Source organism: Natator depressus, chromosome 11, assembly GCF_965152275.1.
Source record: "Natator depressus isolate rNatDep1 chromosome 11, rNatDep2.hap1, whole genome shotgun sequence".
Lineage (NCBI taxonomy): Eukaryota > Metazoa > Chordata > Testudines > Cheloniidae > Natator > Natator depressus.
The window spans coordinates 75197805-75208594 of record NC_134244.1 but is presented as its reverse complement, the minus strand read 5'-3'; the positions used below and the strand labels follow the sequence as shown (position 1 = coordinate 75208594).

The window sequence follows — 10790 nt, the reverse complement described above, 5'->3', positions numbered from 1 at the left end:
GATTGGCTGCCGGCGCTGCGCGAGCTGCCGGCCGGTCTCTCGGGCGCCGGGGCTTCCTCTCGGCCGGTGCCTCCGGCTGCGCTCGCTGCCGTCAGTGGGTGAGTCACGGGGCTGCCGGCCCGGGGGGCGGGTCTTTGACCCCCCCCCGTCACGGGGCTGCCGGCCCGGGGGGCGGGTCTCTGACCCCCACCCCCCCATTCCCCGTCACGGGGCTGCCGGCCCGGGGGGCGGGTCTCTGACCACCGCCCCCCCCCCCGTCATGGGGCTGCCGGCCCGGGGGGCGGGTCTTTGACCCCCCCCCGTCACGGGGCTGCCGGCCCGGGGGGCGGGTCTCTGACCCCCACCCCCCCATCCCCCGTCACGGGGCTGCCGGCCCGGGGGGCGGGTCTTTGACCACCGCCCCCCCCCCGTCATGGGGCTGCCGGCCCGGGGGGCGGGTCTTTGACCCCCCCCCCGTCACGGGGCTGCCGGCCCGGGGGGCGGGTCTCTGACCCCCACCCCCCCATTCCCCGTCACGGGGCTGCCGGCCCGGGGGGCGGGTCTCTGACCACCGCCCCCCCCCCCCGTCATGGGGCTGCCGGCCCGGGGGGCGGGTCTTTGACCCCCCCCGTCACGGGGCTGCCGGCCCGGGGGGCGGGTCTCTGACCCCCACCCCCCCATCCCCCGTCACGGGGCTGCCGGCCCGGGGGGCGGGTCTTTGACCACCGCCCCCCCCCCCCCGTCATGGGGCTGCCGGCCCGGGGGGCGGGTCTCTGACCACCACCCCCCCATCCCCCGTCACGGGGCTGCCGGCCCGGGGGGCGGGTCTCTGACCACCCCCCCCTCCCCCGTTCCCCCTCCCCCTCACGGGTAGGTGTTGGCCTCGGGCGTAGGAGATCCGGGTTCTGTTCTCTGCTCTCACACAGACTTCCAATGTGACTTGGTTGAGGCATTTAGGCTCAGAAATGTCATGGTATTTAGGAGTGGGTGTGCTCAGCATTGCAATTTCTAGCTAATTTAGGTACTTAAGTCTCATTGTCAAATCCCAGCAGGAATGTGTGGTGGGGGGAGGTATTTTTTCTTGCTTTGTGTGTATATAATAAGATCTTCTACACTTTCCACAGTATGCATCTGATGAAGTGAGCTGTAGCTCACGAAAGCTTATGCTCAAATAAATTGGTTAGTCTCTAAGGTGCCACAAGTACTCCTTTTCTTTCTGCGAATACAGACTAACACGGCTGTTACTCTGAAACCTGTCAAATCCTATTGACTGTCAAAATGAGAGACGTAAGTTTCTAAATCAGCTAGGCATTGATGATAACATTAGAGATATCCTAATGCATGCATACGAAGCAATGGAATGTAGGTTCCATGCATAACTTCAATTCTGGTACTTCCTAACTTTTTAGTGTATAACTTTGTGACCTTAAACTTCAGCTTGCCTGAGGAAGAAGGAAACAAAATGTGCGGTGAGAGAGGGAGGGAAAAGGAAGCATCTGTGGGGCGGTGGGGAGGGCATTTCTGAGAATTCATGCTCTATAGGTTTATATCTGATAGTACTGACATCAGCCTTACTTAATCATAATAAAAATAAATACACCTAATATTGGTGGGATTTTTAGCCTAGGTGATTCTAAAACATTGTCTTATTTCTACTTCCAGGTAGATGACTGAGCAGAGATGCCTCCTTGTGTAACTGTTCTGATCATTGGAGCTGGATGCCGGGGAAAACACTACTCTTATTTTGCTGTGCACTTTCCCAATCGAATGAAGGTAAAGATGTCATATGCTGTCAACATTTTTCGAGGGGTCATGTGTTTTATGGTTGTTAATTTGAGCAGAGTTCTTGAATTGCAGCAATCACCATATAAAACGTGAGGTAAATTACTTTAAGTGTTTGAAAGTTGTTAATGAGAAAACAGATCTTTTCCTGATATCTTACTGTTTTATTGGTTCATAACTCATAACAGCAGGAATTTTAAATTTCAAACAGAGCATTCGCAATGCATTGTGTTAGAAAAGTGATGGTTTTCAACTACTCTATTTAGCTTCTGAAAGTGCTGTATTGAGTGTGAGCACTTTGTTGTTTTTTCCTTAAGTTTAAAGTTCAGAATTGCAGGTAGAGCCCCTGTGCATGCACTGCTGGGGAACCGTAGCCTGTTTTTAGAGAAGGTTAAGCTGGAGCATTTACAAGCAATCTGACAAAACTCTCTTTTGAAGTTGGACTCTCTTCCCTCCTCTTTCACTATCCTACATGAGAGAGGTGGTTTGATTTAGATCACACTTGCTAAAAAAACGAGTCCCCTTTGGGCATTTGTACTTACCTGCAGCAGTTATAGGTCCGACTGCAAGTGAGCAATTGGTGAAGGAGAAAAAGAACAAGGGACACAGAGCTGGTGTTCAATTACACTACTAGAAAAATGCTTAACATCATATTCTCCAACTATTAAATTACATTGAGCACAGTCTAAAGAAGCTCTTGACTAAGTCAACAGTAAATTTAAGACTTAAAGGCCAAAGTCTGGGCCGTGCCCACAGCACCGCCTTAGTCCGTGATATAGGACATGCGGGTTTTGGCCGGTGGATCTGAGAGCACCCTTTCCAACAGCTAGCAGTGGTGTAATTATCCTCATATCCCTTTAAAGTAGCAATAGAAGTTGTGATAATCAAGGACATTGAGGAGCAGAGGTCTAATCCCAGCTCCTTGTTAGACACATCAGGAGCCTACTCTGCCATCGTACCCTCTTCAGTTTAACTGTGTCAGTAAACCAGACTTTGTTATACAAATGCCAAACTGCCCCCCTTTATCATGGTACTATGAGAATGAGATTTCCTGCACTTAGTTTTTGCTCTGCTGTCCACTTCTGATCAGTGCTGACAGCAGTGAGTGGCGGTGGAGTGACCACGGCACAGGATTCTCCTGTGCAGCAAGATGCCTGCAGTTGTTCGCTCTTCCTGCCAGGACTGTGGCTATTTTCAAGGTGTGGCGCTTGCTAATCTTACTTAGAATTTCCCACTGATCTTGCTAATCACTTGTTTGGGAGGGGGCAATGGCATGCAGAGACCCTAACCTTCGACACATGCTTTTTAACGTACAGTCAGTTGCTAATAAGACAATTGCCACCTGTATTCTGGTAATGGATAAGATGCTTGGCCTTTTGTGTATTACTAAAATAAGCTGGAGGATCCTGTTAGTCCTGTGATGACTTGGTTTGCTCCAGTGGAATAACCAGTGCAAATGTAAGCCTCAGGAGGATCAGCAAGAGTTTGTGACTATGGCTTTTGCCTCCGCACCTTGCGGGGTCTCAGAGCCCGGACTCCAGTCTGAGATGTTAACTGCGGTGTAGATGTTCAAAGCCCTGCAGCCTGAGCCCTGAGCGTGAGTCAGATGACATGGGCCAGCTATGGGTGTTTAATTGCAACGTAGACATACACTCAGACAGCAATGACAACTCTTTGTGTACTAGAAGAATGTCTTCCATGGTTTGGTTAAAGTCAGTAACAAGATTTCAGACCCATTATTACAAGAAACTGTTAATGATTTTCTTGTTGAGGGCAACAGGCTGTCTAAGGTCTTACAAATAGCTGTTTGATTTGCTCTAGAAATTCACCAACTATATCAGTCTTGAATTTTTTTTAAATGGAAGATTGAGAAGGTGGTGGTGGGTTTGGTTTTGTTTACAGCTGCACTAAGCTCATTCAATTTCCAGGGTCCCTATCAATCTGGCTTTACATCTGGAAATGGAAGTGACAGTATTGTATTGACAGTTGATCTCTAGTAAGATGCCAAGCTGATTCTACTAATTATTTTTGCCTTTTGATGCCATTCACTACTGAGGCTTTTACCCTCCTGTAGATTCTTGTAGGGATAGACAAAATGACCCTTTAGTGGTTCCTTCCTCCCTCTGTACAAGATACAGAGGATAGTGTTGGGCAACTGCTGCTCCTTCCCAAGGGCTCCTGCACAGAGCATTCTTGATGCCCCTCCTGTTCAATGTGTATGTGAAGCCACCTGGGGAAATAGTGTAACATTTTGGGCTGAAATATCATCACTATGATGATGGTGATAGTAACTAGAGGAGAGAGTCTGGTCAATGTCCATGCTAATTGAGTGGGTTTTGCCTACCTCTTGCCAATATGCTTTGCAGGTCTCTGGCAGGCCTATTTGGCCCATTGCTGTTACTGAATTCTTAGTGCTTTTGATCACTATGCCTGACCAGATGGTTGTGATTGCTCCCCTCATGTGGACTTGGTGATAGTTGCACATGTCTGTGACGCTGTATGGAATATGGGAGACGCATTATTATATTGTTGATACCAATATTATAAAGTTGCAAGGAATCTGACCAGATATGCCATGTGAGTTATCTGCGAAAATGTTACCATTTGCCATGTTAATCTTGTTTATATGTTTCTATCACCTTTGTATTGTAAGTTATAGATATGTGGGGTATGTATGTGTTTCAAAACTTATGCTCTGTTTCTGGGTGACACCCCAGACAGATTGGCATCAGCACTGCCTAGCCTGTTCAGTGGCCCATCAGGGGTCATCAGCTGTACAGTGAACCCATTGAAAGACCAGGGACTACACCTGATAAGTCAGCAAGCCACGTAGGGGGTATGCCTATGGACAAAGAACTCTAAGGCTTTGCCATGTGCTGTGATGCTTGTGTTTGGAACAAAGGAAGCACAAGCTTCATGGCAAAAGAATATAAAAGGCAACTGGATCATCTCCATTTTGTCTTCAATCCTGCTTCTTGCCTCTGGAGTAACTCTTCTACAAACTGAAGCTCTGAACAAAGAACTGAATGACCCATCCAAGCTGTAGATGTGTTCCAGAGGGACTTTCAAGCCAGCAAACTCACCAATACTGTGAAGAACTTGATATATGGACTTTGAAGTCTTTGTATGTATGTAACTGCTTTACCATTTAACCGCTCTCTCTTCTTGTTCTTGCTTTTGTCTGTATAATAAACCTTTAGTTTTAGATGCTAACGGACTGGCTGGCAGCTTGGTATTTTGGGTAAGATCCAACCTAATATTGACCTGGCAATGTGGCTGACACTTTGGGATTCAGAAGAACATTTTGTATAGTGAGAAGAGTTTTTTAAATAACTCCTCACCTTACTGCACCTAGGTGCTGATTGGGAGCCAGAGAACTGGAATGCATTAAGGGGGCTGTTTGGTTTCTCTTTTTGCTTCTGGATAACCAGTGTGAGGATCAGAAGTGTTACCTGGCCTTGGGACCAGCCAAGGAATGAGGCTAGACAAAGGTCGAACTAGAACAGCACCAAGGTTTATTTATTGGCGTTGAGCGAAACTTGTGTTATATGGCTATACTCACACATACTTCACATTCATGCTGGCAGGCTGCAGGCACAGGTGTAGATTGATTTCAATTTCGCAGGTGGCTGAAGCTGGCTAGGCGACAGCTGCTTGGAGATCGGCCGTGAGGCAACAAGAGTCCCCAAAGTCCCCTTGGATCCGCGGGAGGGCTCTACTGCTTCTGGTCTGGTCCTGAATTTAGCATGCTGTTACATTTCCTTGTTGGTACCCCTGACCTGGCTGCGCGTCTCGAGATTTATACCTTCCTCAAGATAATACCCTGGTTCCATAAAAGGCGATATTTGCCTCTTTGTTTTGCCATTGGCTGTTACTCACTCACACTATCTCACTCATTCCTTATATTAATCGATTACATATTCAGAAGCATGAATACAATTGACTATATAGAGCTATGCAGCTTAAAGCAAGCATCTAACATCATTGGGGACTTTCTGCTGCTCGTGACTTTGTAACGGCATAACAGCAAACTGTGCAGACTGCACCTGAAAGAGCAAGTGGGGGTGGGGGCGCGCATCCAGCTACAAGAAGCACAGTTTATGACTGGGGAGTTTAACTACAGTGTTACTCCCAAGACTGGTGGGTATTTGCTTTCCCTTTGCAGCTTTCCCTGACCTTGGCATTTCCAATGAGGGCTGCCCCAGGCACCTCTGTGCCACAACGTCTTTGACGTGCTTCCAGGTCCAAATCAAGTTGGTCAGGTTGTTTTTAAACCTTGAATGATCTGGGATCAAGTTGTCTGAGAGACTTCTTGTCCTATACTCCATCACAGCAATGGAAATCATTTGGGATACAGTTGTTCTCTGGAGCCTATGGGAGGATGTCCTTGGTAGAGGGTTTCCACCTTTTGAATTTGCTCCACTTGATGGTTCAACATCAGACTTAATTATCTGATTTGATGTTTGGTTGGTTTTGTTTGCTAGCTTGGTTTTTATTTTCATTATTTTTGTTGCAATTTAAAGAGAGTTTCCAACAGTAAATGGTGTGGTGTTTTATTCAGTCAAGTTTTAAATACCCCAAATGATGTGGCTTCAATGGGGAGATACTTCTACAACCTATTAAATATGATTGTCAGGAAGTTTTTCCTGAAATTCAGCCTAAAATTTTCTTTGCTAAGTTTCCTTTCCTGACTCCTAGGTTTAAGTGTTTGCAGTGTTTTGAATATGTAAAATGCTGTGTTGTTTTTTATTTTATTGTTGCTAATAGTGACCCCTTGATTTAGGCTTCCTAAACTTACTCATTATGAAAGATTTTTGTGGCCTCTTTTTGAGGAAACACTAAGCCCTCCATTGTGAACAACAGGTCTTTGGAATTTGGCATGGGCAAAACCCTAGGCTAGAGATGTGCCTTTCGTTTGTCCAGGGTGGATAAAAATTCCTGATTTATTTAAAAAAAAAAAAGGGGGGGGGTGTATTTAAATTAGATTTTTAAATTTGAATATTTAAAATTAAATTGGAAATTGTGATGAACGAGGGTAAACCTTTAACTTACTATAATAATGTATTGTAAACTTAAAAAAATTAAGCAATATGTGTTTGTTAAATTTTAAAGAAAGTCAGATCACTGAACTGGTGCAAGTCACTGGCTAAACACTTGGACTAGAATTAGCTGAAGTGCTACACCAGCTTTTAACAGCAGTTGTCTTTTCTGCAAGTGTGGAGAGAATATTTTCAGTTGGTGACTATAAGTCATTCAAAGAGGCCAGTGGGAGTTGAAAAAGCAGAAAAGCTTGTTTCCTCTTCCAATCTAGGAGTAAAAACTAGTTTTGAGAGGACATCTAATAGTTCTAAAATCTTAAAGGATGTTTCTGGTCATCACAATCAGTTCAATTCGTTAACTACAGATGATACTTTGTTTAATTAATCATGTAGTCTTAAATGCAAAGCATGTTTTGATAAACATTCTTCTTAAATGTGCCAGATACATAAGAGACTTTTTGTATTAGTTAAATAAAACTAAATTGCTGAGGTTTTTTGTATGTTTTAATTGAATTTGAATTTCAGCTTGATAAAAATCACAAGTAAAATAATTAGGGCCTGTCTACACTACAAAGTTAAGTTAACATAAGGCAGCTTATAGTGACCGAACTATGGAAGCGTACCCACTGCAATGCTCTTCCTGCTGCTTTAACTTGCCCGCTATGCCGACCTGGATGAGAGGCAGAGCTTTCTGCAACCTAGTTAGAGTGAGGCAGTATCTGTCTAGATGTTGCTTATGTTGCCTTAAGTGGCTCCAGGAGATGTCCTGCAATGCTCACTGTGACCGCTCTGGTCACCATTTTCAACTCCGCTGCCCTGCAGCCAGGTAGAATGTCCCATCCTCTTTAAAGCTCCAGGAAGTTTTGAAATTATTCTTCCTGTTTGCTGGGCATGGAGAGCTCACCTAGCAACTGCCCAGCTGACTGCTGGCTCCATGCAGCGAATGTGCTCCTGCCTGGAGTACGCGGGAGGCGGTGGATCTCCTGGGTCTGTGAGGAGAGGAGGCTGTGCAATCACAGCTCTGCTCCAGCCGCAGAACTTTGATATCTACGGCAAGATTGCTTGGGGCATGGTGGAGAAGGGCTATGGCAGGGACACGCTGCAGTGCAGTGTACAAATCAAGGAGCTGAGGCAGGCATACCAGAAGGCGAGGCAGGCAAATAGACGCTCTGGTGCGGAGCTACAAACATACTGCTTCTACAGGGAGCTGTATGCCGTCCTTGGCAGCGAGCCTACCTCCATCCCCAAGAGCCCTGTGGGTACTTCAGGGCTGGAGTTGCTGGTCACCGGAGTAAACACAGAGGATGACGTGTTGGACGAGGAAGTGGAGGCGGAGGAGAATGGGGGACAGGCAATAGGGAGATCCAGTGGCATGGAGAGCCAGGATCTCCTTTTGAGTCCTGAGCAGTCTAGCCAGTCCTAGCAGTCCAACCCTGGCAAGCCGGATGCAGGGGAGGGAAGCTCTAGTAAGCACTCTTCCTCAATACTGCAGGGATACATCTGCTCATGTACTGCTTTTTCAGCTGGGCTACAAGCGGTAGTGAAATAACCAGCACGGAAACAGGTGCTATCTGCTTCTCACTCCCCTGTACAGCTGGGCAGAGGGGGCCCTGCGGAAACGTTTGTTTATGCACAATGTGATGTCCCATGAATCCTCCATAGAGATCTCTAGGAAAGTTTCCTAGAGGTAATCTTCAATCCTCTGCTGAAGGTTTTTTATAAAAGGAAAATGATATAGATAAGAGCTAGAATTGGTTAAATGGAATCAATTACATACATTAATGGCAAAGGCCTTGGTTCAGGCTTGCAGCAGTGATGGAGTAAATTGCAGGTTCAAGTCAAGTCTCTGGAGGACATCCACAAGCTGGGATGGGTCTTTCGGTCCTTGGTTCAAAGCTTCAGTGTAGCAAAGTCCCTCCAGAGGTATGAAGCAGGGTTGAAGACAAGATGGAGATGAGGCATCAGCCTTTTATAGTCTTTTCCAGGTGTAAGAACTCCTCTTTGTTCTTACTGTGGAAAATTACAGCAAAATGGAGTTTGGAGTCACATGGACAAGTCTTTGCTAAGTCACAAGGCATATCTGCCGTGTCTCTATGAGTCAGTTGTATAGCTGCTGGTCCTTAATGGGCCATGAAGCAGGCTAGGCAGAGCTGACACTAACTTGCTTGGGGCGTCACCTAGAAGCATAGCATAAGTTTGAAATACAGACAGTATAGAGCCAATATTCATAACTTCAACTACAAAAATGATACACACAGACAGCATAATCATAACCAGCAAACCATAACCTTGTCTTAGACACCTTATTTGACCCCCTTTATACAAGATTTGGTGCCCCTACAGGACCTTGGTTGCAACAATGATCTGTTCGGTCCCAGATTATGTCAATAACGTCACAGTGTGGATGTAGGGAGGTCCCAGAATGCAGTTCTCTGTTGGCCACAAAGGGAGGCGAGCGTGGATCTGTTGAGCTTGAAGGTCAATGAGAGTCTCCAGGATGTCTGTTTGCTGCTTGAGAAACACTGTCATCTCCTGCTGCATGTCACTCTCCATTTCCTGCACTTTTCTCTAGTATGCACTATCCCTGTCCATTCTGTCTGTGAGCATGATCCTCCAAGCCCTCTGCTTGGTATCCACAGCATCAGAGGCTTTCAGGATCGCTTAGAACGTCATCCCATGTCGTCTTCCTTCTCCTTATCTGGCTGAGCTTTTCTGTGGGTGTGCATGGAGAGACCCTTAAAGCCATGTTTCCAGCTGTAAAAGCTACAATTAGGGCTGTCAAGTGATTAAAAAAATTAATCACGATTAATCGCACTAAACTACAATAGAATATCATTTATTTTAAATATTTTTGGATGTTTACTACTTTTTCAAATATGCTGATTTGAATTACAACACAGAATGCAATGTGTACAGTGCTCACTTTATATTTTTATTACAAATATTTGCACTGTAAAAACAAAAAAATTGTATTTTTCAATTCACCTCATACAAGTACTGTAGTGCAATCTCTTTATCATGAAAGTTGAACTTCCAAATGTAGAATTATATTAAAAAAACTGTATTAAAAAATAAAACAATGTAAAACTTTAGAGCCTACAAGTCTTCTCAGTCCAACTTCTTGGTCAGCCAATCACTCAGACAAGCAAGGTTAGTTACAATTTGCAGGAGATAATGCTGCCGCTTCTTGTTTACAATGTCACCTGAAAGTGAGAGCAGGAGTTCGCCTGGCACTGCTGTAGCTAGTGTTGCAAGTTATTTACATGCCAGATGCGCTAAAGATTCATATGTCCCTTCATGCTTCAACCACCATTCCAGAGGACATGCTTCCGTGCTGATGATGGGTTCTGCTTGATAACGATCCAAAGCAGTGCAGACTGACACGTGTTCATTTTCGTCATCTGAGTCAGGTGCCTCCAGCAGGACGTTGATTTTATTTTTTGGTGGTTTGGGTTCTGAAGTTTCCACATCAGAGTGTTGGTCTTTTAAGACTTCTAAAAGCATGCTCCACACCTTGTCCCTCTCAGACTTTGGACAGCACTTCAGATTCTTAAACCTTGGGTTGAGTGCTGTAGCTATTTTTAGAAATCTGCTGTGAAAGAGTTCTTAAAACGCACATGTGCTGGGTCATCATCCGAGACTGCCATAACATGAAACATATGGCAGAATGCAGGTAAAACAGAACAGGAGACCTACAATTCTCCCCCCAAGGAGTACAGTCACAAATTAATTGATGCATTTTTTTAATGAGCATCATGAGCATGGAAGCACGTCCTCTGCAATGGTGGCCGAAGCATGGAAGGGGCATACGAATGTTTAGCATATCTGGCATGTAAATACCTTGCAATGCCGGCTACAAACGTGCCATGCGAACACCTGCTCTCGCTTTCAGGTGACATTGTAAATAAACAGGCAGCAGTATCTCTTGTCAGTGTAAACAAACTTGTTTATCTTAGCGATTGGCAGAATAAGAAGTAGGACTGAATGCAC

At 45.6% G+C, this 10790-nt stretch overlaps 1 protein-coding gene across 6 annotated transcripts in view; it reads left to right on the top strand.

Annotated features, from left to right (window-relative positions):
* LOC141996231 (2,7-anhydro-N-acetylneuraminate hydratase-like) overlaps positions 1-10790 on the top strand; it is a 69649-nt gene continuing 58859 nt past the window's right edge. For 3 of the 6 annotated variants that reach the window (XM_074968181.1, XM_074968182.1, XM_074968176.1), the window contains exons 1-2: positions 1-98; positions 1642-1752. In XM_074968181.1, the coding sequence (XP_074824282.1) occupies positions 1660-1752 (93 nt within the window). In that variant the 5' untranslated portion in view covers positions 1-98; positions 1642-1659. Of the gene's footprint in view, positions 99-904; positions 1001-1207; positions 1267-1641; positions 1753-10790 lie in introns of those variants that run through there. The other 3 variants (XM_074968179.1, XM_074968178.1, XM_074968180.1) reach the window with 3 other exon arrangements.